Below are 24,809 nucleotides of genomic sequence, written 5' to 3'. Positions count from 1 at the left end.
ATCAGTTCAAGGGGAGGAGGCAAAATGGGAGATTTTTATTTAGAAATAAACATTTAATTCCAGACCTGGAAGTGTCCAGATGGCTGAGACAAAGGGGTCTCTGATCAGACCTGCGTCCGGCGAGAAGCAGCGAGGCGGCCAAGAAACGGGGGCTCTTCCTCCTTACAAGGCTCTCTTCCCCTTCATGGCTTCGTTCACGAGCTCCAGGTCCTCCTTCAGCAGCTGCTTGAGGGCTTGCTTGCTCTCCGCCTCTTCGCTCCCACAGAAAACGCTCTTTATGGCATGGAGGACGGCCAGGGCTCTATCGACAAGGTCTTCCGCCACTTTTTTATGGGCCGTGTTCTGCGAATATGAAGTCAGATGGGGGCTAAAACCATACAGCAAGTTAATGAAGGCTTTTAGCTTCCCCATTTCCACTTGAGCATCTTCTGCCTTTTTGGCTAGAGGCACCTGCGGAGGTGAGATCGAATGGACAACCGGGGTCGGCACAGGCAAAGGTCCCGCTTCGTGCACCACGGAAATTGCTGTCTCCGGTTCGTGCACCAAAGAAATTTCTGTCTCCGGCACAGGTACCGGGGGGATTTCTGTCCCTGGTACGTGCACCAGAGGAATTTCCGTCTCTGGTGCAGGTGTGGCTGTGGGAGACATGAAGGGTTTCTCTTCCTGAAGCTTCTTCCCTGCCTTTTCTGTTAGCTCCAGAGCCTCTTTTATGTATGTCTCTGCTATCTGGATGTATTTATAGAGATTTCGATCTTCTTTCACAAAGGAAGGAGTATTTTTTAGGGTTTCAATTAGATTTGCGATCAAGTCCAAGATTTCTTCTGCATTTGGCTTCTTCTCGGGCGCCGTGCCACCTTCACCGGCCTGATCCTCCGGTTTTTTGGTGAAGGTATCGAGTATCCCATTTAGTTTTTTGACGTTTGCCAGCGACTGCTCCAGGTTTGACAAGGCTCCATGGGTGAGCTGATCAAGGGTCTTACTTTTCTTTTGGGTAGTGGCCTTTTCTACCACGAGCGAAACACTCACCTCTGGCTTCTGTGTGGGGGTCTGAGTGGGATGCAGAACGACAGATTCACTGGTAACGTTTTGGGTTTCCAAAACGGGTGTGGGGCTGGCAGGGGGGGCATTGCTGGCCACGACGACTGTTTCCGTTCCCTCTGTTCCTGTGACTACTTCTTCAGGCGTTGGCTCCAGAGTGACCCAAACGGTGCTAGCTGTTTCCGACTCAGAGGCCTTTAGGGCGGTCGTCATGACCACGGGGGGCTCAGGGCTGAGGGGGACGGTCGGCAGGGGGATGGTGTGGATAGGGCGCCGTACCCGGACTGTGGGAATATCTTTTACCATGTCTTGCAAAACACCCACAAGGTCATTCAACGTTTTCTCCTCTTCCTTGGTCTCTGCCTCTGGTGCTCCTGCTGCTTTGGAATCGTCTGCAAAACACGGAAACCGAGAGCATGTGCCGTCTCTGGCGTCCCTTCTCCTGGGGCTGAGGGGAAGGCGTGACTCATCAAATGTGCCTTCCTGAGCCCAATCTCTCCTCCCTTTGCTCTGACATTCACTGGAGGACTTTGGGCCAGTCACTCACAGCCTAACCTACTTCACAGGGCTGTTGTGAGGGTGAAACTAAGAAGGTACGCCACTCTGAGCTCCTCGGACAGAGTGCAATCCAGACATTTCTCAGGGTTCCAGCCCCTCTGCAGCTGGCGGGGCACAGCTAATTAAAACAAGAACATGTGCGTTTCCTCCTGTCTGAAGTAATCTTCCCCACAACTCTTTGAGCTTCAAAGCACCCAAAACTCTGAAATCTTTAAGCAGCTTGAATAAGCTTTAGCTGGGGATTCAGACCTTTCATGATTGTCTCATCCCGTTCCCAGTCGCTTTCCTTCTTTCTCATATTTTCCCTGACTGCTCTGTCCCCTCCTTGCAGGAGGAAACTCTCCTGAGATATTGAGCTCATTCTCGCTCCACCCCTCCTCTCGGGACCAGGCCTTTAGCTAAAGCCTTTGTGTTTCTTCACCATGCCAGACGTGTGACTCCCCACACCCAATTTCTTCTCCAAGCCCGATTCCTTGCCATGGCCCTCCTCCCAGAAGTGGGAGACAGAAACCAGCTGTCCAATTTCCTGGGGAGAGGGGGCATCTGAACCAGCCCATTACAAACCCCAAGGAACAGGAAACCCTTGGCACATTTCCTGCACAGTCCTAATCCAAGCTGAGTGCATTAAGAATTTCTTCATTTTGGAAACGGTTTGCAAGTCCAGCTGTGTTGTTGCGTTTAATCTCTTTCAGCCCTCTCCCCACAGCTGTCTGAATCCCCTCTCTGGCAACTCCACCCCCTGCCAGTGGCCATCGAGAAACCCAGCAACGCTACTGGGTCAGTGCTGCTTCGTTCCGCCAGCTTAGTGCCTGCCAGCAAGAGAGCCCCAATGGAGCACAGCCCTTCACGCCTCTGCTTTTGGACCCACGGAACCAAACACACTGTGGGCCCACGAGCCACAGATTGGCTCCTTGTGCTTCTTGGGCCTTGACTGCCAGGATCTTCGCAGCTGGCGTGGAACGACGTAAGGAGAATTCTCACCTGGATTCTCGGGGCTCCGTTCTTCCTCCGATGCAATCTGCACTGATGCAGTCGGCTGCATGGAGATCTGAAAAGGAAAATGCCCTGTTCAATGGAGCAGCCGGCTGCTCATCACTTGACATACATCTAAGTTAAGTAAAGGGGAAAAAATAACACCAGGGCAAAATAAACTGCTTCCAGGCTGGAAGGAAATAAAAAGCACAACCATGAGCTAATTTACAAGTGCCCAGCACAAAGATTAAATACCCCTCCCCCTGCAGGGTTAATATAGGATGGATTTAGGCTCAGGTGGAGCCTCCGTGTCGCTGCTGGCCCATTCATCTGCTTCCAGGCTAGAACTACTCTCTCAGCGATTCACTAGCAAGCTCCAATGAGATATTCAGGCTTAGAAATCTACACAGCCAGTTGCCAACACGTACCAAGACTGGAATTACGGTAAATGGAGTGAAAGCCGTGAATCAACACGGCCTTGCACAAGGATCCAGATGTCTCCCGAAAAGGTTCCGGAGATCCGCATGCTGAAATTGGGCCCTGTTTCTTGTGGCAGAGCACAGCAAGAAGAGGAAGCAGCCTGGCAGTGTGTTCTCCACCCCCACCTCACCCCTGTGGTCTCTGTGAGGAAGGCAGTATCTTCACAAGACATTAATTCATCTTAATCACACCAGCAGAGGAAAATGAGCATTAGACCACTTGAGCCTCCAATCCTGTTCAGAAAACACCTTCTGTGTTGAACTTGAGAACTTCAGAAATATAACCCAGTTCCCAGCTCTTAAAATAATTAAAAAGTACCTGCATTAGTTTAACGTTTTCGTAAGTATGCTGCACGTCTAAAAACAGAGAGAAAGAGAGAAGTGTGAAATCAGAACCTGTCACACGGCATAACATCCGAATTAACTTACAGTGGTGGAGCAGGACACGTTTCGGCGTTTCATATACCGAGCAAACCTTTGGGATAAGGAGAACTATATAAATTCCAACAAGCTGCACTTTTTTTTTAGCACTTGCTGTAAACCAAGTCTGCAGATCTCAATGGCACCTCTGCCAAACTCCCCAAACGACAAACAGCTAAACTGCAATCTCAACACGTCAAATTGCTCAGAAAATCACACCTAAGCTGACAACCGACAAGCATCCTCCAGGAGCGGAGCAGAAATAATGGCTTGTACCACCCAGCTGCTTAGAAATATGAAAATTGTTTTTTTCCAGGGAAGAACATCCTCAAGTGGGAATAAAGTAAACAGAATTTGATACAAAGTTTTGGAAACACCAGAGCACCCCTGCTGGCTGCCAAAGAAACCTTTTTTGCCTTTCAAAAATAGTTTCCATGAGATTCAGTCATGACAGTAATTTCACCCACCTAAATAAAGCAATGCCTAACGTAAGCTTTGATTTGATTTGATAAGTTTCATCTCTTTTCCAAGTGTGCACAGAAGATACAAAGGGTTGAGGATTTTGAAAAGTAATGCGATTTGTTCTGTAATCGCAAGACCTCTGGAAATGAACCGTCCAAAGGGCGCTAAGAAGAAGGGAAAGGCGACTAAGTTACTCCTCTTGTGGATCACTGAAAACAAAACTCCAGTCCAGAAGGTACATGAAGGCAGTGAAGACAGCGTTCGCTGGCAGGGGCTCATGGGAATTGTGGTCCATGGACATTTGGAAGGCCACAGTTTGACTACCCCTGCTGTAGAGAGAGGACCACGCAGGCAGCAAATACTAAGCCAATTTTCATCTTTTAAACTTCTCCCCAAACTATTACAAAACGACCGATTGCATTGGAAGGGCAACCTGATCGAGACCTGCTTCTCCACCTTCCTTGTACAGAAACAGCAAGTGAGATCTTACAAAGTAACAGGAATGAGACCAGTGTCTGAAAGCAAACAGCACCTTTCAACATTTTGGACTGATTAAGGAACGAACTGCACCGTTCCTATGCCGAAAACCACTTTCTCTTAATTGAAAGGGCACTGAGGAGGTGTAAAGCTTCCTTTTTTCAGGAAGCTGGCATTTGTCCTCTTATTCAAAGATGCCCACATCTCTTGTCTCAGTTGGCAGGCTATTGCCAGCTACATGGCTGTGCTTAACCTTGGAAAGACAGGGCAAGCAGGCAAGTTCTGGAGGCAACGGAGACTTCAATTACCACCTTCTGACTGAGAAAGGCAGATTGCTTGCCATTTTTCTTCCTGGATGTGGTTTTGTCAGCCTAGACCAAACAGCGATGAGAAAGTGCAGCTTCTATTTATTGCATCTGTTAAATGTTTAGCTTGCTTTTCCATAAAGATCAAAGCTTATAAAAGGATACAAAGCATACCACTTATCAAAATCACACAGAAATAATTAATTTTTTGTTGAGAGGAGTGGTGGAATCACAACAAACCAAGCCAAAGTTCAACATGTAGAGTGGCATGCTTTACTGAATTCCAAAACAGTAAAAAAAAAACACACACACACACACTAAAGAATCCCTTCAGAAAAGCATCCCTGATATGTTGCCAGATGAAATGACATGAAAAGCGGGATAAATCCACAAATAGCAACACAACAAAACACAGGAAACTCCATCTGGAAACTAACAAAAAAGGAGGCGGGCACATCCCACAGAGAGAGAGGGAGAGGTAGTAGACTTCCACAAATGAGGAAGTTATTTTGAGTTAGGTTCAGAAAACAAACATGAAGTCAAAATGCATCTTTTAGCACAGGAGCTGCCTGCTGTGTCATGCACCATCAGTGTTGGCGAAGTGTCTGAAGAGGTCTTCAAACACAGGCTCCACATACAGCACTTCCCAGTAAACAGAAGCTCATGGGTCATCTTAACTGTTTCATTCTCCCTCCCAGAAAGGGAAGCCACATGAGAATCAAAATACAGAGTGGCAAAAGTCGTTGCCTTGTCTGGACACGGCCGCTGTTTGTTCAGCCTCCTTCAGCTGGCCTCTGCTTCAGACACCTGTTTGTCCACAAGCCCCTGGTGACTCAAGTGCAAAGCAGAGAGCTGAATGTCACCAGAACGGTGGTGGCCAAGGTGTCATGCTGATGGCTGCCAGCATCTGAACTGAGTCCCCTGACCACCTAAGCCACTGGTTTCATGCAGATATTAAGAAGCACATGGGACAGAACAAGGGGGTTAACCTGGAACCTTGAGCTCTACCTTGGAGCAAAGCCAATACAATACTGTCCCCCCACTGCTGACTGACGTTTCAGAAGGACTGAAGGTACTGAAAGCTGGGTAAAACTGGAAGGATGAACAGGATAACACCTCTGCTCTCTCCCCCAAAATACAGGCTGCCGATTGCAGCGGCCAAAACCATTTCTGCGCCAGACGCAGGCCAAAAACTCAAGCCAAAACCAGGATAGACGCTCTCATGGAAAAACATCCCCCACGAGGCCTCATCTGCACCCTTATTCTTTTGCACCACCTCTGCAAAGAATGCGGTGCTTCCTATTCCCTCTAAATTGCAGACTTATTCCCTACACATTGTGAGGTGAGCGGCAGCAGCTGGCGCAAGGCCACATCGGCGACATTTCCAGGGGCAACACGCAATGCACCAAAAGGGCGCACCCAGAGATGCTCTAGCCGGGCACCTTCCCTCCCCTGGCCCTTTCCAGACGGCATCTGGACCCGCAACGCCTTCGGCAGAGACAGAAGTTCTGGGCCGCAGCCTGGGGCAGAGACCCCCTCCCCAAAGAGGGCGCGGGGACCCCAGAGTCCCCCCCGCCCCCCAAGCGGGAGTTGGGTTCCCAACTCCAGGCCGCGAGACTCCTGGGGAATTGGGGCGGCCACAGGGCCCCCTCCCAAGCCCCCCTTTCCCCCCACCCCCCCTCCCCCCCCTCCGGGAGACTCACTCTGGGCCTGGGGGGCTCGCGGGGGGGGCAGGAGGGCGAGCAGGGCCCAGAGCGGGAGGAGGAGGAGGCGGCGCCGACGCCCCATCCTCGCTCCGGCCGCCCCCGCGCAACCGTCGCCCCCGCCCCGCCCCGCCCCCTCAAGCCACTACGCGAGCCGGGCTGCGGCCTACTTCGGGCGCCGACGCGGGCAGGGCCGCCGCCTCCCCCCCCCCCATTGCGGACCCGCTCAGAGTCCCCCACAGCGGGCCTTGGGGGCGGGGGGGGGGAGAGGGAGGCCCATGGCGCCCCCAGGCAGCGCCGCCTCATCGGCAGCGGGCGTCTCCTCGCCCCCCCCCCGGCCTGCAGGGCCGCCCCACTGCGCCCCTCAGGACAGAAGGGCCCGCCTGAGCAGAGAGAGAGAGACGCCCGCGGAGCCCCAGGAGCAGCAGCCGGCCTTGCAGGGGGTGGCGGGCAACAAGTCCAAGATATATAATAATAATAATAATGCTGATCTGGCCGGCCGGGTTTGATTCTCCGCCCCTCCTCCTCCGCAGGCAGCCAGCAGGGAACCTTGGGCTAGTCACAGTCCCGAGGGAGAGTGCTGTTCTCCCAGCCCCACGGGGTGCCTCGTGTGGGGAGAGGGAGGGAAGGCAAAGGTAAGCCGCTTTGAAACTCTTTTATTTATTTATTTTTCTATCCTGCCCTTCCATACGTAGTGAAATGCGAGGTGTGAGGATCCACTCTTCTTCATAGCAGTGCATTGGCAACCGAAACAAGTAGAAGCATTTTTGCGGGGCCCTCCTGTTTTCTTGCCGTCTTGCTGGATTTTACATCTAAATTAGGCACTTCTTTTGTTTAGACAACCTCTTTTTAACATTCTCATCCGTTTTTGCGGTGCGTGACTTCATGCCAATAATGCTAAGAAGGGAACTCTTACAAACCCAGAGAGGACTGAGAAATGTAAACCTAAAATGAGATTAAAGAAGATGCACAGCATCACCTCTCAGGCCTGTTTATTGCTAAGATCTGCTTTGATAGCTGTGGATAGAACTGGGTGGATGAGATCTTCTGAGGAGGGCCTCCAGGGAATGCCTTGCACCTTGAGCGCCAGCAAAGGCAATAAGGTCCACCAGTGGGACCTAGCACCACGTCCACCAAGTGACCCAAATCTTGAGCTGGAATGTGATTGCCGGAGACCCCAGTGGAATGAAAGGAGAGCGGGAGAGAGGAAAGCTATACCCACAAGCTACACGTTCAAAGATGGAAAGACATCAAGTTGGACTCAGGTAGATTTCTTTACTCACCTTAATGGCCCTCCTTATCACAACCCCTGCACCAGGACCAGTGCCATGATGGGGGAATTGGGTGCCAGTGTAGGCTGTCAATCACTCTGCACAGTCTTGGGGGCAGAGATGGAGACATCCAGGGCTGCTGGGCTAAACGTTCTCCTAAGCAGAGTTATACCCTTTTGAGTCCACTGAGGTCCAGGATGGCATTGCCATCTTGATATCAATGATTTGAACTTGTTGGGTATTTTGGGGTAGGGCGGAGACCCCTAGACTCACACTCAGCCACAAATTCCTTTATCATCTGCGTGCCACTTTAAATGGCTCACCAAATATACTGTTCCAATCTTAGCTGTACTTGTAACATTTAGGAAATGTGTTTCAGTGTAATTGAAGGAGTGTGCTTATATACAGATCAAGGCTCCCAGGTCCTGCTGGTACCAAGAGTTGAACTTGCTGACCCTGGGCCTTCTACTGAACTCAAACGTCTGTATTCGTATGCCGATTGATGTCCACTTGTAAAATTCTGATCACTGCCTCGGTTGTATCTCAGATATAATTGCCCAGTTAATTATGCATCTGAAGTCTGGCTAAAGCTTCTGGCAACTAAGCCCCGCCCCTCCACCTACATATATGGCTGAGGAAGCTGTTTCTTTATATCTTACGTGTGCATGTATATGAAAACTTCTATATCTTGAATAAAGCTTTGTTGGTCTCAAACTGTCCCTGCATTCCCAACTTTGTTCTACTGCTTCAGACCAACATGCTGACCCTCCTGAATCTACCTATCAGTGAATTCTACATCTAATCTATATGGAGAAATCTCTTCATCCTAGAATCAAGGTCCTGATCTGCCCAATAGCTGCACAACAGAAGGTGAATAGCTGCACCTTCAAGCAAATTTGCATTCATGGGCAGGGAGTACATTAATAAGTCATAACTCCCTTAGAACCTGCCCCGAAGGATCTCAGATTTCTCAGTCCTTCTTCCCCTTTTCTTGGACTAGCCTGGCCAGCTAAAGGACATGTCTTTAGGAAGGGCTTATGCAGGGGTTTTTCCCAGCTTAAAAAGCTTCACTGTGCAGCTCTGTGAAAAAAGCCCAATACCCTAAAATGCCTCCAGAATTGGTATAGCGTAGCCTGGAATGGGGAATTGTGGGATAGCCAAAACCACTTCTCAGTGCCTGAACCATCTGGCCAGTCCACTGCTGGAACTCTTTATGCTTCTAGTCAAAGCACTCGTGTTGCAGGCTATGACTGTAAATAAAACTGATAAGCAAAACAAAAAACAAAGCACAGATTTTGTCAGGCAAAGGGACAGGGGGAGGCAGCCTGCATTCTAGCTAATCATGTTTCCAGCAACAACTGATCTTTCCAGCCACAAATGAAAAAATTAGAAAGCCAGCCCTCTGCTAGACCTCAACATTTTGGAATCTGGAACAATGCCCTTCCACTGAGCCAGAGTCTGGCATCTCCCAGTTCCAAGATGGAAATTCCAGGCCTCCACAGAAGGGGCTGATTTTGCATTTGTGACATTGCTGCTGCAGCCACGGAGCCACAAGACCAGAGTGTGTCCCAGTTTCAGTCAGAGGAGCAATGCAGCACGCAGGGCTTCTGCACCAGCCGCTCTTCTAACACGTCAGCTGGAAGCTTTGGATGCCCTCCAAAGGACGGGAGCTTGCAAGTGCCAAGCAGGCCTGTTACAAATAGACCTCTCAGTGTCTAGCAGGAGGCCTCCTTCCCACGCTGAGAAACAGTCTGGAGGCAGGCAAAGAAAGGAGACACCTAACCCTGCCTGAGAAGCCCCGGCTGTGGCAAGACGCTTGTTCTGCAAGGGCACCAACCACAGGCAGCCCCACCAATAACACAAAGGACGGCCTAGTTTTTATGTTGGGCTGCCTGACCTCTCTGCTCAGAGCTTGAGGCAGAAGCACATCACAACAGCCCTCCCTCTCCTCTCCTCCAGTTCCCTTGGCTCCTTCAGACTGAAAGGAAGCTCACCAAAAATAATTCCATCCATCATCAGCATGCACACAGATACTATCTTCCTGCAGCAGCTCCCACTCCGCAGCCCTAAGAAGGAAGCATTTCGGCCCTCAATTCCACGGCTCAACACACATCCTACCATTACCTTTATTGTGCTGGGTGCACTCCTGCCCTAATGGAGCAGTCGGAATTGGTTTTATTTATAATAAAACAATAATTGGACGTCTTTTCTGCCCCATCTCTTCAGACTCAGGGCTGATTACATCATAATAACATCACATATAAAATAAATAACCAGATAAATATAAAAATCCTAAAATACAAATGTTCCTTTGGGCCTCAACCATAGGCCTGGCAGAACAGCTCCATTTTACAGGCCCTGCTGAATCGTTCAAGGGCCTTTCTGTAAAGTGTCAGTTGAAATTCTGGATCCCCCAAACCCAAAAGCACTTGAACAGGTGTTCTTCTGGGACAAAAATCGCTGTCCCATAGTCTTCCTTGACCGCTTGCTCGTTTGTTTCTTCTGGCATCCTCGCTGGACAAGAATAGATCATCTCTGCTTCTCCTCCTCTGTCCCTTTCATGGGTTCCCAAGAAACTGTCCACATGTCCAAATGTCAGAGCCCACAATATTCTCCTGCTTCTTCCGCTGGCATCGGGACTCAAAGATTTAGTTCCATCTCGGCATAGGCCTGCAAGCAGCTCCCTTCGGCTCACGGCCAGCGCCCTCCTTCCAGGGACCAACTTCCCTGCAGCTGGAGAGGGTGGGGGGAAATGTTTGAAATCCTGCAACACACGGACCCCAAGTCCGGCAGCCGGGATGCCCCAGGCCTCCACCCCACCCCTCAACGCCTGGGCGAAATACCTTTCGCAAGCCCTGCGCAATCCGTCAAGGGGCTCCAATCCCCTTTTCAGGCGCTCCCTGCTGCTGCTGCTGCTTCTCCTGGCAGGTGGGACCCCCACGCCTTTCCTCTGGACATCCCGGCCGGGCTGGCTCTGCAAGCGCTTAGACGGGCGCCTCTGCTGGGCATCCCTCGACGGCGCGGTCCTCCGCCGGCCCTTGCAGCCGCCCTTCCCGCCAGCATGCCGGCCCCTCCCCACCCCTGGGGGTCCTCCAGGACGACCCCCCCTCCTCCGCCTTGCCGGGCTTCCCCGCCCCCGCCTGCGCCCCGCCCCCTCGGCCGCCAGCCGCGCCTCCACCGCCCTCCGTCTCCTTCCCCGGCCAGCCGCGACTGCGTCTCCGCTCGCTGCTTCCCAGCCGGGCAGTCCCCCTTGGCCGGCCGCGCCGCGCCCTCCCATTGGCTCCCGCCGCCCTCGCCTGACTCCCATTGGCTCCCGCCGGCGGCCCTCGCCCGCCGGTTGGCCGGCGGGGCCCGTCCGTCACGGCGCGGCTTCTTCTCGGCGAGCGCCCGCCCCCGCGGCGATCAGGCTAGTGTGCGCGCGTGTCGGCCGCGTTGGGGGATCCCGGGCGAGCTGGTTGAGCGCTCAAAGTCCCTCTCGGCCGCGGCGCGCGCTGGCTCTGCTGGGGGGGCGGGAGGGGGGGTCGCCTGCCTTGCACCGCCGACGCCACCGGGGCCCATCCGGGAGCGGGACCGGGAGCGCCGCGCCGGGAGACGGAGCCGGCCCCCTGCGGAACCGGGGACATGGACATGAAGAAAAGGATCCACTTAGAGCTGCGGAACAGGACGCCCTCCGACGTGAGCCACCGGGGCAACCGGGGGGAGGAGAGAGCGAGCGGGGGGCGCCGTCCGGGCCAGTGGCCGTCGCGGGGGCTGCCGCCGCTGCCGCTGCTGCCCTTGACGGGGCCCACGGAGCGTCCAGCGCGGGGCTGGCTGGCCGGGGAGGCGCGCGAGCATCTGCAGGCAGGGGGGTGGGGGGCTCCCCACAGGTGCACGCCTCCCCTCCCCGGACGCACACACACACACACACACACACCCCGGGCGGGAGGAAGAGGTCCCTGCGCCTGTCCGGGCGGGCGGCCCTCGGGGGGAACGGCGGGAGGCGCCTCGCCATCTAGCCCCTCGAAAGCGCGTCCGTCGAGCGGGCGCCGCGGTGGGGCCGGGGCGGGCGAGGGGGGGCGCCGGGGCGAGGGGCCTCCGCGGACTCCATATTTGCAACTTTGGCGAGCTCATGCACGCGCCCTTTCTCTCCCGCCCTCCCGCTCCGCCCCGGAGTTGTTGTTTTGCGCCCGGGGGGGGGGGCGGGGAGTGGAAGGGGCTGTTCGGCGGGGCTCCCCTGCCCCTTTCCCCACCCCGTCCGCGCCCGGGAGGCCGCCGTCGGCGCCAGCCCCAAACTTTGGCCGGGGAGGGGGGAGGGAGGCCCGGCCAAGGCCGCCGCCGCCCACCCGCCCTCCCGCCCCGGCGCCTCCGGGCCTCGGTGGCCTCGGGAGTGTCGCCCGCGGACGGCCGGGCCGGTTATGTAAGCCTACGGGGCCCGCGGACGGCAGCACCTCTCCTCGCCCGACGCAGCCGCCGCCGCCGCCCATGCGGTCTCCCCGGCTGCCTGCCTGGCTGCCTGGCTGCGTGCGTGCCTCTGCCTCCGCCTCCGCCGCTGGCCCCGAAGTAGGACACGGCGGCGCCATCTTCCCCGTCGAGAAGCGGCAGGCGAGGCCAGGCCAGGCGGGGGGGGGGGGGGGCGCGGGGCGAGGCTGCCGGGCTTGGGGGGGGTCCGCGCCTCCCGCCCCCTCCCGCCCCCCGAGGGCTCCGCGCGCCCCGGCCAGCGCCTGCCCCCCCCCGCCCCCACGGGGGTCCCCCGCCCGCCCTCCTTCCCTCCCAGCCGGGGCGGAGCCGAGCGGAGAGACGTCGCGCGCCGGAGCTGCCATTTTGTGGCCGGGGCGCCCGGGAGGAGGAGGCGGCGTCGGCGGCGGAGTCCCTCCAGCCGCCCTGCCCGACGCCGCTGCGCCCGGGCTGGGTTCCGCGGAGCCTTGCGGGAGGCGGCTTGGAGCGGGCGCGGCCAGGTGAGACGCCGGGAGCCCCGACCGGCCCTGCGGCCAAGAACCCGCCCCCCCCCCGCCCCGGTTTGTGGACCGGCGGGCTCTGCCCAGCAGGGCTGCCCTCATACCTGGGAGGCCCACCGGGCCTTTGGCCAAGGTCCCTGAGCAGGCTTCCGCGGCAGAGGGAGGATTCGAACCCGGGGCTTCCGGATCCGAGGACGAGGTTTTAACCGTGACACCCTGCTGGCACCTGGGGAGCACAACCTCAGATGTCCTCTGGAGAGGAGGGTGGGGTGCAGAGGGACCACAGGGTAGCCCCACAGTAGGGGTGAGGCCCTTGGTTGGCCTCTCCAGATGCCCACAGACTGGTGCTGAGCCCTGCCAGCATGCCTGTGGGAATTGTGGGCCATGGGCACCCCGGGAGCCCTGCTTGGCCCACCGCACCAAAGCTGCCCATCCTGGCACTGCTGAGTTTTCGCAAGCGGAGGCCTTTGCCCCCTCCAAAGGGGGGCAAAATGTGTCTGGGTGGGGGGTGGGCTTCTGTCATTTGCTGCTCCTGCTGTCTGGGCAGGCCACGGCGGACGGCTCGGAATCAGCCATGGCTCCCGTACCTTCTGCGGAGCACTTATTTCCTTGCCAGCCTGCGATCGTGGTTGGGTTTCTCTCCAGTGACCTTCCTTCTGCTGAGCCAGCAAGGTGTCCCCAGCTGTGCTCAATGCAGCCCTTCCGCCATCTGCCCCCCCCCCGGCCGCTGGGAGGGCTCCTTCTGCGCTCCAGGGGGAGAATCCCATCCCTGCCGGATGGGAGGGTCTTGGCTGCAGGGCTTTTTAAAAAAATCTGATGCGAATCTGACACTTTCCACTGGGTTTAGCAGAGCCTGCAAAACAGAGGTGACTCTGAACCATGCCGGTTTTTGCTTGGCAGACAAGAAAATTGCAAGGGGGCGTATGCAGTGGAGTCGGTTACGGGGGGAGGCAGCAAACTTTGAGAGCGGCAGAGGTTGGGTTGTCCTTGACTTGCTTTCTCTAAGTCCTTCATAAGGTTGCCCATCGTCTCTTTCAGCCAGGGGCTTATCTGACAGGAGGCACCCAGAGGGTCTGGCTCCCTTTCCCCCTCCTGCCGGGATGCCAGAGGACCCAAAATGCTTGCACAGTGCTGAGCAGTGATCGGGGAAGGGGGCTTGTAATAACCAGCCCTCTTCAAAGGGTGTTTGGCCTGCTTCGGGCCAGGGGGTAAAGGGGCCGTGCCACCGTGGCAGAAGCTCCCAACTCAGTCCCTGGCATCTCCTGCTAAAAGGACTGCCTCAGACTGTGGCCTGAGATCCCAGGGGGAGCCAGCCTGGTGTCATGATTCAGGGCAGCAGCTTCTAATGTGGAGAACTGGATTTGACTTCCCACCATTCCTCCTCCATGTGCAGCCAGCTGGGGGACCTTGGGCCAGTCACTGCTCTCTCCGAGCTCTCTCAACCCGACCTGCCTCGCATGTCTGCTGTGGGGAGAGGAAGGGAAAGTGCCTGTAAGCCGCTTGGAGTCTCCTTTAGGGACTGAAAAGCGGGGTATAAGAACTAGCTGGCAGGGGCTCATGGGAATTGTAGTCCATGGACATCTGGAGAGCCACAGAGTTGCCCCCCCTGCACGAGGGCATCTGCAGACCCAACACAAAGGCCGTCATGTCCGCCTGAGCGAAGCAACAAGAATGGCATTGGTGCTGCCAAGACTATTATGGGTTGTGCAAATCAGCCTTTGCACAGAAATACGTCCTAATATTACTAGTAATACTGTTAGGGGTCAATGAAAACCTCAGAGTTCTAGAACTGGCTGCTGGAATCCTCTCCTTGAGAAGGAAAAAGGGAATGTTGCCAGTTTTTCTGGAGACTCATTCAGCACCTCATATCTTTATTTGGATCCCTTTTCTTCTCCAGGTTAAGGAACTTGTGCTTGACAACTGCAGGTCGAACGAAGGCAAAATCGAAGGCCTCACGGATGAGTTTGAAGAGCTGGAATTCTTAAGTACAATCAACGTCTGCCTCTCCTCCGTTGCAAACTTACCAAAGTTAAACAAACTCAAGAAGGTAGGTGGCTCCTCCGCTCCTGCGTCCAAGAGGGCCTTGTGCCGGGGAGGCTGGGCTGCCCTTGTGACCAAAGAGCCACACTTTCTCCCTCGCAGCTCGAGTTGAGTGACAACAGAATCTCAGGCGGGCTGGAAGTCTTGGCAGAGAAATGTCCAAACCTCACGCATCTAAATCTAAGCGGCAACAAAATCAAGGATCTCAGCACCATAGAACCACTGGTAAGTGTGTGCAGAGTGGACTTGAGGGGACGCATGCTGGGACCACAGTGGGGTGGGGCTGGAACTCAACTGCCTGAAGCTTCAAGAGACCCACCCCTGTTTTGACGCAAGCCCCTCTGCCTGGCTGTGGGCCTCTGGAGTCCTCCCCTCCACTCCCCTCCTGCGTGTGTGTGTGTGGGGAGGGTGTCCTGGTCAACAAGGGCCAGTGTAGCAGTTTAGGCCTCTAATTTGGAGATCTGGGTTTGTATCCCCCCTTCCTCCACAAGCAGCCAGCTGGGTGACCTTGGCCTAGTCACAGTTTCACAGACAGGTTCTCATAGAGCTCTCCCAGCTGCCATCTACTCCACAGGTTGCCTGTGACGGGGTGAGGAGGGGACCCAACTTTAATAGCCTTTCGTGGAAAATGAATATGTTTCCTTGGCTGTGCTGTGACCTCCTCCCAGCCGCTGTGGGCGGCGTCAGAATACTTTCTCGTCAGCCGGCATCTGGGTGGGATCCTGTGGGCCGTGTCATGGAGGGTGACCTCTTTTGGTCCAGCGGCCCACTGGCCACAGCTGCCTCTAGCGGCCAGCTGCAGGGTGGGAGTGGAGGATGGGCAGGGCAGCCGGTCTTTGGGGTGAGCACCTGAGATTCTCTAGGTTTGCAGCATCTCCGAGCAGCCGCGGGGCCCAGCTGGAGCTCTGCAGAGACTTGAGCCCCTGGGAGCCTCCCTGTGAAGAAACAGCCGTTGCCACCTGTTTGGGGGAGCAGTGCACTTGCGCTGGGAACGTAGCTTCTGGGGTCTAAGTAGCCCCCCCCCCCTTTCTTTTGCCTTCCAGGAAAAACTAGAAAACCTGAAGAGCCTAGATCTTTTCAACTGTGAGGTCACCAATTTGAACGACTACCGAGACAACGTCTTCAAACTCCTCCCCCAACTCACGTACCTGGACGGCTACGACCGGGATGACAAGGAGGCCCCGGATTCTGACGCCGAGGGCTACGTGGAAGGCCTCGAGGACGAGGAGGAGGAAGATGAAGACGGTACGACGCTTGCTTGATGGCCTTGGCCTTGTTTGGGGCGGGGGGTGTAGCCGGTGCCGCTTGGGGGCTGGGCCCGGGTCGGCCCTGCTCTCTCATGGAAGCTTGCTGGGTGACCTTCAGCCGGTTTCTCCCTCAGCCTAGCCTGAGGACCGAAACAAAGAATGGGGCGCAGCATCATGCACTGTTCCAAGGCGCAATGAATTAAACAGGACCTTGCTGCAGCAGCAATGCTGAGACTTACCCTGAAGAAGTCATGTCAAATGTCCAGGGGGCGGAAACCACAAAGCATGACAAAGATGTAGCATGACTCGGGAGGCGTCCTATCCAAGGGACCGGCTCCCCTTCGCGTGACGAAGGAAGGAGGCTGTGGATGAGAGAAGCATGTCTGGGTTGCGGTTCCCAGACTGACTGGGAAGGCTGCCCCGTCACGGTTTCTCCTCTGAGATGTTTGCAGCCTGGGCCAAACGTGTGGGTAGGAGGTCGATTCAAAAGAGGCACATTGCGACCCTGCCAAAGAGCAGTGGAAAGCCAGGCGCCTGTAGTCCCCTGCGAGCGATAGGCAGCCGAACGAGTCATGACTGCCCGCTTTTTGTAGGGGAGGAATATGAAGACGATGCTCAGGTAGTAGAAGACGAAGAGGAGGAGGAGGAAGAGGAGGAGGAAGAAGATGAGGAGGAGGAGGAGGAAGAGGAGGAGGAAGTAACCGGGGAAGAAGAGGTAAGAATTTTAGGCCCGGTGTGGATTAGGGATATGCAGGGGGGGAGGGACGACTTTTGGGATATGAGATTTTAAAGAGCTTCCAAACAGCTGATCCCTTAGTATCAGTTGTTTAGTGGCTCTTCCCCCCCCCCTTGCCATACCCTTCCCAGGCAGTGCACAGCCAGCTGGGGGAGGGAAGAGGCATTTTGCTGCTTGGGGAGGGCCGGGGAGGGGGGGGCATTTAAAGACATGAGGATCAGATTCCCCAGCACCACCTCAAGCTGACCTTTCCCCCTCTTTCAAAATTGAGTTTGTGAATAGCTATGCCAGTGGGGTTGCATCCTGAATAAGAATTAAGCGTGCCTTTCCTGCTTTCTCTCCCCGTCTTCTGTTAGGAGGATGAAGAAGGGTACAACGATGGGGAAGTAGACGAGGAAGAGGAGGAGGAAGAAGCCGGTAAGGGCAGACCTCAGGTGGGAGGTGGTGCTCTTCTCCCGAGCACCACCATGCTCTCTCATGAAGGCAAACCCCGAAGATTCCTCTGGCCCCTAAGCCAGACAAGTGGGTCAGTCCTCAGAGTTCCCCGGGGGGGGGGGGGCTGCTGCTTCACAGACATCTGCTGCCCCCCACTCCATCTCGGGGCGACTTTCACGTAGCATCCCCTTCCTGCCAATATTTCTTCAGCCTGTTCCTAAATCACGATGTCCCATTTGCGTGCTTGAGACCAATAAGGAGTGTACTTACGTGCCCCTGGGAAGGCCCTAACGGCATTGGTTGACCTCTCCTCCGTAGTGGGGCTAGGGAGGGTGACGGAGGCTTTGGGGCTTCTGGCAACGTCACCCCCAGTGCCTTTGTTGAGGGGGAGCAGACCCATAACCCTCCCTCGCCGTTCCTTTCTGCAGATGAAGGAAGGGGGCAGAAGCGAAAACGAGAGGCAGACGACGAGGGAGACGAAGAAGATTAAGCTCAAAATAGCCTATTTTGGAAAAACACAGTTTCCTATTGTGATTTGACTGTTTCTACCCTGTATTTCCCCCATCCTGGACTTCTCCCTCCCTCCCCCCTCCCACCCACCCCCGGAGTGTAATGTTGCTGTGGGGTCAAGAGGGAAACGACCATTGGGGTGGGCAAGAGAATTAAAATACCGTTTTTAAGAAAAGAACAAAAAGCCCCTGCCACTCCATGTTTTGGTTTCTAATTTTCTTTCGTGTCCATCTTTGCTTCCCGTTTGCTTCCCGTTTCCACGATAGTAGCAAATATAAAGCCAGTGGTAAAATTCTGTTTCTTTCCAGATTTTGGACAATTTGGGGGTGAGGGTTAGGAAACAAATTTTGAAAGGTGAGCAAGAAGATTTCCATGGGTGATGCGAAGGGAGACTTTGGTGAGATCTCTTGGGCCCTTAGATGGACAGCTTTTGCCAGTCTGAGTATATTGTAAGTAAACCCCATCTCCCCCATGGCCCAGCTTCTCTTCTGGATGCAGCAAAAGTATTCTGGGCTGCTTGCAAACAGCATCTTAACCTACCAAACCTTTTCCTTTGTGGCCTGTTTGTCAATGACTGCCCCTTCCAGAACACAAGCTAGCAAAGGGTCCCTCTCTGTATTTCCTGTAGGCCTCTTTTTACTTTCCTGTTTGTAAATAGTGACCAAATATATATATATATTTCCTTTTTTCCCCCTTTTTATTTGGTTTGGGGGTGACTTTGGAAATCTCTTGTGGGTCCCCCACCATGCTTCTCCTTCCCTGCCTCTCTGTTGGGGCACAGGACGCTGGAGTGGGGGGGAGTGCTGCAGGAGCCTGGCCCTTTTTGTACAGCTGCCGTTTCCTTTTATCGGGTCTTGTGCGGGAGATGGTCCCCGGCGGGCTGAGCTCTTGCTTTTTATGTAGGGTAGAGAGAGCCGGCCCTTCTGCGAGCGGCAGTCATGAAAATATCTATCTTCTATAAATATCTATAAAAAGTGTTTCGAACTTTCCTTTCACTGGTGAGCTGCATTTGACCGTTGTAATAAAAAAAAGGAGATGTCTGAACCCTTTTAATTAAGGTGTGTTCTATTTTGGTCTGTAAAATACGATATATAAATATAATAACACTTGGTTGGTATTTTAAGCGACGAGACTCTTGTTTGCACTTCTGCGTTCTTGATATGCTGAGGATTTTTGCAAACCTTTAAATGCCAGAGGGAGAAACTGGCGCATGTCAAGTCTGGGCTGGGTGGGGGGGGGGGGTGTCCTTTTTTCGTACACTCAAGCACGGAATGCGAATACTAAAAGTTGTATTTTCTTATGTAGCCGGTTGAGTGGGCTGCAAAGTTCCTAGATGTATGTACAGTTTTACTTTCATATCCCTCTTCAGCCGTAGCGCCGGACGTGATTTTATTTGTCCTCATCAGTATCTCATCTGTAAAAAACGAAAGAGACCCACCCCCATCACAACTCCCCCGCCCCCCACCCAGAGCCAAACTTTTGATTCAGATGTCTTGTTTGCCATTGATGAATTTCAATAAATCTTTTTATACAATTTCCCCTCCCGCCCTGTGGCTTATTGGAGGAGAAAGGGGCCAGGTGAGGACCTACCGCCTGCCCTTGCGTTTGTATTTGTTTTTTTCCGATGATGCCCCGATCCCTTTTAGCCCTGTTTTAAATAACGCAGTAGGCATTTGTTCGGTTGTGCAGCCACAACAGGCAAAGCACGTCGATGAAGGCCGCTTGTACCTCCGCGTGGCAGCTCAGAGTCACGGGAAGAGGCGGCAGAGAGCGATGAGCAGGCTCAAGGAAGCCGGGAGGACCCTCCGTATGCAGGACGAGAGCACCCCTCTTCCCAGTGGATCTTGTGGAGGTCAGCGGTTCATAGCGGCACCACCAATCGGAGGCAACTTCATGGTAATTCACAAACAGGCACACCGGATCCCAGAGCAAAGTCACCATGGAAGTTCACTTGCCCCACGCCTTTCCTTTCACCGAGGCGGAATTACTTGCGAAAGGGAGGCTCCTTGCTATGCGAATTTTCTATTTATATCGCCCAGATGGTACTTGGAGTGGCTTTTCGTATTCTCCTGCCCTCCCAACAGCTCCCTCCCCAGTGAGGCTGGGACATGCCCAAGGCAGGCTTCCCTGGCTGAGCAAGAGATTCGAACCCCACCAGCCCTCGCAGATGAGATGTGGATCTTCAGACTGGTCCAGAGAGGCCATGTTGGCAGCAGAGATGTGGATTAGCGCTCAAGGCCCAGCTTAAAGTAAGTGCCTGCGATCCATGGGCCAGGATGACATTTTAAAAGGAGAGGAGGCCCTGGCACAGGAGCCCTGCCGGGGGGGGGCACCCCTCTTCCTCCAAGGATCCTGACATCTGTCCCTGGGTCTCCCTGGGTCCCCCTTCGCCCGGCACAAAAAGTAAAAGATGTCACCAGAGGCCACCTTGGTATCTTTAACGTTTTAATTTTGTCACTATTTGTGTGGCAGCATAAATTAGAAGCGAGAGAAAGAGAGATTGCTGAGGGGGAACCGGGGTAGGGAGCTTTAGGCACGGAACACCCCTCAGCATGGCCGGGAGCAGGAGGGGAAGAGAGGGAGCGGGCAGCAAACGGGACACCCTTTTGGCCACCTGGGAAGAAGAGCCGGGCTTCTAGACAGAAGGAGGAGCCTTTTGCGGGGGGGGGGGGGGCGTTCTCGGCCCGGGAGGTGCTGGAGCCCCCGCCTGCCCCATCCAGAAACGATCCACAGTACTCGACCACTGGGCCAGGTATCTGAGTCCTTGTGGCTTGCAGGGAGGGGGGGGGGCTGTCCTCAGGCCTCGCTGTCTTCTCCTACCCACCCAGCCCCAGCTGCTGTGCTCATCCACTCAAGACAGATCTACTAGGAAGCATTTTTTTTGGGGGGGAAACCTCTGTATGCACACCTGCATTCAGTCTGAGCCAGGTGTTTTAAAACCCTCGGCTCGAAAACTGCCCTCACTTGAGGGACTCTGGAGCTGGGTTCTTGCCAATCCAGAGCTATTTTAGCTGCCCGAATCCTACAGGTGAAAGCCACCAGTGTGTGTTGTACAACTGTACAGTAGGGGAGGACAAAGGTTCATTGTTTCAGGTGGGTCCCTGTGTTAGTCTGGAGCAGTAGGACAAAGTCAGAGACCGGGGCACCTTGAAGATCAACCAAATTTTATTCAAGGTATAACCCTTCGTGTGCATGCACGTGCATGTACACAAAAGGTTATACTTTGGTCTTCAAGGGGACCCCAGGCTCAAAGAACAGGTGGCCGGTGAAAGCTTTGTTTGATTGGTGACCAGCAAGGAAGAGAGGTTCAGGTGGGTCGCCTTGCTGGTTTGAAGCCACAGAACAAAAGTTTGGATCCAGCAGCACCCAACCAAGTTTTATTCTGGGAGAGGAAAGGGAAGGTGAATGTAAGCCCCTTTGAGACTCCTCCGGGTAGAGAAAAGCAGCATCTAAGAACCAACTCTTCTTCTTCTTCAGTAATCTCAGGGCTCTCAGCCTGACCTCCCTCACAGGGTGTCTCTTGTGGGAAGAGGAAGAGAAGGCGACTGTAAGCCCCTTTGAGACTCCTTTGGGTAGAGAAAAGTGGCATAGAAGATCCAACTCTTGTCCTCCTTCACGTGCATGGCCTACCAAACTAGGTATGTCTCTGAAGATCTGTGTGTTGGTTTTAAAGGTGCCACTGGCCTCTCCCAGCGAGGAAGGAACCCGGAGGCTCAGTCCACCGGCAGTCAGCCCCACCCTAAGAAATGCAAGAGAAAATGGCTTCAGGAATGAGCGGGGGCCTTTCCACGAGCTGGCAAACCAAGCGTTGGAATCTGAACACTGTTTTTCCTCCATCTTCAAATGTAGTCTCTGGGTAGAACTTCTGCGACGGAGTGTGAGAGATTACGTCTTCTCTAGGGCTGGGAATCCCCAGCCCTTTTGAGCCCACAGGGGCCTTTGGAGTTCTGAAGCAGGACCCCAGGGGGGGGAGGGCACAAGCACAAAATGGCTGCCATGGGAGGCGGAGCCTCACTCAATCACCAAAAGGCAAGGAGCGAGGTTATGTGTAACTCAAGCAGCTCTTCAAACGTGTTCCGACAGGATGCCTTTGAAATCTGCACAGCCAATCAGAAGCCCTGCTCGGCAGAAGCCCCGCCCACGCACTCTCAAAAAATAGTCAGCAGCGACTATGGTGCCTTTGGGCACCATGTTGGAGACCTGTGCATGCTGGCAGGGGCTCATGGGAATTGCAGTCCATGGACGTCTGGAGAGCCCCAGTTTGGCCACCCCTGCTCTAGCGGAAAGACAGGGTTTGTGTAGTACCTGCACAGCCAGGGGGAACGGGGAGGCATCACCACTCTCCGGCCTCATCCTGCTTGCAAAGGGAAGCCCCTGGTGAATGCAGCTGGACCCCTGCTTGCCCGTGGCTACTGGCTACGGTGGCTGAGGAGACCCTCCACATTCAGAAGCACTAAACCTCTGGATCCCAGAGCCAGGAGGCAACATCAGGGGATGGGCTTGGCACCCTGCCCTTGACCCTCTGGAGGAGCCGTCTGGCCGCTGTACGGAACAGGATGCTGGATTAGGTGGACCCTTGCTGGGCCGATCCAACGTACGTTCTCAGTGGCCTTCTCCATCACAGCAGGGCCAGCCTGACTGTATGAGCAGCAAGCATGGGTGTGTGTTGGGGGGGGAATGCTTGGGGTCAGCAAGGAAGCAGGGCACAATTCATGCTGCCACCTCCTTCTCCCTCCCCCCTCCAGCACCCTGGACAACATTTCAAGGTTCTTGGCCTCTGCAGGCCTTTCGCCCTTCCCAGGACAATCCGTGCTTTGCTCTTCCTTGTAGCTTCCTCGCATTCCAGTTTTTCTACCCAGTGTTTGTGTGTTTTCCAGTCACACTTTGCATAGGAAATGGGGGGGGGGTGTATGCTCGTGTAACCAATCCAGTCGCCTTCTTCAGAGTGTGCATTTGCACTCTCCCTCCTCCAAAACTTTCAGGTGTACATTAAAACCTGTGCCCTTTGGTGAATCCCTTGATTTTGTCCTCCAGCACGGAGAAACAAAATCGACTCTTCTAGTTACTCCAGGAGACACTGGGATGTAAGAAGAAGCCTCGTCCTCCTTCCTGCCGTCATTCTCAGCTCTATCGGGAGTGGGGGGTGGGGGGGGAGCATCTTTTTAGTGCGAGGAAAAGACCCTAAGAGAAGCTTTCCAGTGAACTCGGGGCTAGTTGCAGCCGTCTCCGCTTCGTCTCCTGCGTTATGCGGAGACGGAAGGATGAGAGACTGGATAAAAACAAAGTTTGTTTGAGGACGGTATCCTCTAGAGTTCATTGTTCTTCGGGCAATTGCGCAGGTTTTTCAGCTCCAGTTGCAGCTGCCGGATTTTGATGTCCTTCTGCGACAGTTCCCCCTTCAGCCGCCGGATCTCGTCCTGCTGCCGGAAGAACATCCGCAGGAGCTGAAGGCGGAAGAGAAAAAGAGAGAAGGAGTCTCAAAGGGGCTTCCATTCGCCTTCCCTTCCTCTCCCCGCAGCAGACCCCCTGTGAGGGAGGTGGGGGAGAGAGAGCTCTGAGGGAACTGTGACTTGACCAGGATCACCCAGCTGCCTGCCTGTAGAGGAGGAGTGGGGAATCCAGCCCAGTTCTCCAGATTCGTAGCGCTGCTCTTAACCGCCACACCACGCTTGGCTGTATTAGCTTGGGACCCCGGAGCTGCGTAAATGGACTGCTGTGCTGTTAGTAAGGGGGCAAAGAGGACCGGAAGAGGGCTTGGGTGTTTTGGCCCTCTGCCTTCCTGGCCCTACAAAGTCCTTGATGCTCTCGCAAAGCCCCAGGGCCCAGCTTGGAGAATCAGGCGGTTAAGAATGAAAAGACACACGCCCGGTGTAGAAGCCGGCGAGAGAACCGTTCTTGGCTTCCTGACCTCGTTTTCTGTCCTGGGCGGCACGTTTTCCAAGAGATCTATCCCATTCACGACGACGCTCCTCTTCTCCCGGACGGGGGCCTTGAAAATGGCTTTGGAGGTTCTCTTGTAGCCTTCCTTCAAGGACATCAGGATGGGGTCTTTTGGGAGAGAGAGGAAGAAGTCAAGAGATGCTGCAAAGGGCAGGAAATGTTCCCTCCCGCCTCACGTAGGGGCATCTCCTGGGCTCAGGAGCTGGGCTGGCACCTGTCCCTCCTCCTCTCTGTTCTAGAATTCCCTCAGGAAATTAGGCCTATTTCTCTTCTCTCCTGTCCCATTTTCTTATTTCCTCCGCAGTCTGGAGATGAGCTGTAATTCCGGGAGATCCCCAGTGCCGCCTGGAGGCTGGCATCCCTATTCTGGGGTGGGAATTCACGCCTGCCGCTGCATTCTGCTCAAATCCTGACGTGTTTTCATATTAGATTCTCGAAACGAGCAGATGAGGCCGTGTGTTTCTAAAATGCAACGAGTACCTCTGTTGGTCCCGTTCAGCCATTCGTCGGGGGTGAGGGCTGGTTCAGTTCCCGGCGTCATGGGATAAATATCCTCTTGGTACGTTTCCGACTAGAACGGAGAGGACAAAGACCAGCCTGAGTCAGGCCCACAGAGTTGTATGCAAGGTGTAAGATTTGTGGGCAGCCACACCACAGATACAATGCAGTGGGGAATTCGGGAGGCCTATCATCCTGCCCCTGAGAGTGGCATGTCCTTCTGTGGTCTGGGAACATGGGAGACCACTCTGTAGGGGCAGATGCCCCACTGCAAAGGCCCCTCCGTGCCTGGGAGGAGATGGGGGAGCGTGGTGCCGCAGTCCCCGTTGACGGCATCTGCCCATTTCCTCCCCAGTTTTGACAGATTCATTTCCTTCGCTTCGGTTGTGCTCCGAACTGAGCCCAGAGGGAGGAGGGCGAAAGAGGGCCGGATTGAGCTGGGTATAAAATGGAGCTTGCCTGCAAAAGCTGGCTCAGAACTGGGCTTCGTAAAGGGCCAAACTTTCAGGAGGGGGGGAGGGACCCGGGTTACTCACCCGCCTGGGGACAATCATGGAGATTGGCTCAATCAGCCCTTTGACGGTAATCAGCTTGTAGAAGCGGAAGACCTCGCAGGCGGACACGTCCAGGCCGTGCTTTGGCATCACCCCTGCAAAAAGGGTTTTAAGGACGTGCGTCTTTTTGCAGAGGAAGCCCCTCTGAGAGGGCCCCGTACCCCAGCCGTTCTCTTGCCTCCCCACGGAGTCACGAAGGGCTGGGAAGGAGCCTCAGAGAGACCATGCGC

The 24,809-nt window shown here is 54.8% G+C and overlaps 3 protein-coding genes and 1 long non-coding RNA gene across 9 annotated transcripts in view; 2 read left to right on the top strand and 2 right to left on the bottom strand.

Moving 5' to 3' along the window:
- Positions 1-13: 13 nt before the first annotated feature.
- Positions 14-10,759, bottom strand: LOC143827617 (uncharacterized). Of its 3 annotated transcripts, none has more exons than XM_077317300.1 (4): positions 10,529-10,759; positions 3,367-3,404; positions 2,578-2,644; positions 14-1,430 (listed from the first exon to the last, which is right to left on the bottom strand). In XM_077317300.1, the coding sequence occupies exons 2-4, from the start codon at positions 3,370-3,372 to the stop codon at positions 163-165; spliced, it is 1,341 nt and encodes a 446-aa protein (XP_077173415.1). In that variant the 5' UTR covers positions 3,373-3,404; positions 10,529-10,759; the 3' UTR covers positions 14-162. The 3 variants fall into 3 exon arrangements, with proteins under 3 accessions (XP_077173415.1, XP_077173413.1, XP_077173414.1); XM_077317298.1 differs by lacking the exon at positions 10,529-10,759 and adding an exon at positions 6,585-6,863; XM_077317299.1 differs by lacking the exon at positions 10,529-10,759 and adding an exon at positions 6,415-6,564.
- On the top strand, positions 6,992-8,399 carry LOC143827620 (uncharacterized). Its single transcript, XR_013227364.1, has 2 exons — positions 6,992-7,679; positions 8,094-8,399. It is a non-coding gene; the product is annotated as an uncharacterized LOC143827620 (long non-coding RNA).
- A 346-nt stretch (positions 10,760-11,105) lies between the features above and the next one.
- On the top strand, positions 11,106-18,640 carry ANP32A (acidic nuclear phosphoprotein 32 family member A). Its single transcript, XM_077317306.1, has 7 exons — positions 11,106-11,360; positions 14,517-14,666; positions 14,762-14,884; positions 15,703-15,904; positions 16,500-16,621; positions 16,999-17,059; positions 17,506-18,640. Exons 1-7 carry the CDS (start codon positions 11,307-11,309, stop codon positions 17,565-17,567), a joined length of 774 nt encoding a protein of 257 aa, XP_077173421.1. The 5' UTR covers positions 11,106-11,306; the 3' UTR covers positions 17,568-18,640.
- A 1,379-nt stretch (positions 18,641-20,019) lies between these two features.
- CORO2B (coronin 2B) overlaps positions 20,020-24,809 on the bottom strand; it is a 33,466-nt gene continuing 28,676 nt past the window's right edge. For all 4 annotated transcript variants that reach the window (XM_077317303.1, XM_077317304.1, XM_077317305.1 and 1 more), the window contains 4 exons: positions 24,562-24,674; positions 24,008-24,098; positions 23,496-23,635; positions 20,020-23,031 (listed from right to left, as the gene is read on the bottom strand). In XM_077317303.1, the coding sequence (XP_077173418.1) occupies positions 22,894-23,031; positions 23,496-23,635; positions 24,008-24,098; positions 24,562-24,674 (482 nt within the window). In that variant the 3' untranslated portion in view covers positions 20,020-22,893. The remainder of the gene's footprint in view (positions 23,032-23,495; positions 23,636-24,007; positions 24,099-24,561; positions 24,675-24,809) is intronic.

This window comes from Paroedura picta, chromosome 18, assembly GCF_049243985.1.
Source record: "Paroedura picta isolate Pp20150507F chromosome 18, Ppicta_v3.0, whole genome shotgun sequence".
NCBI lineage: Eukaryota > Metazoa > Chordata > Lepidosauria > Squamata > Gekkonidae > Paroedura > Paroedura picta.
This window is presented reverse-complemented; position numbering and strand designations above follow the sequence as displayed.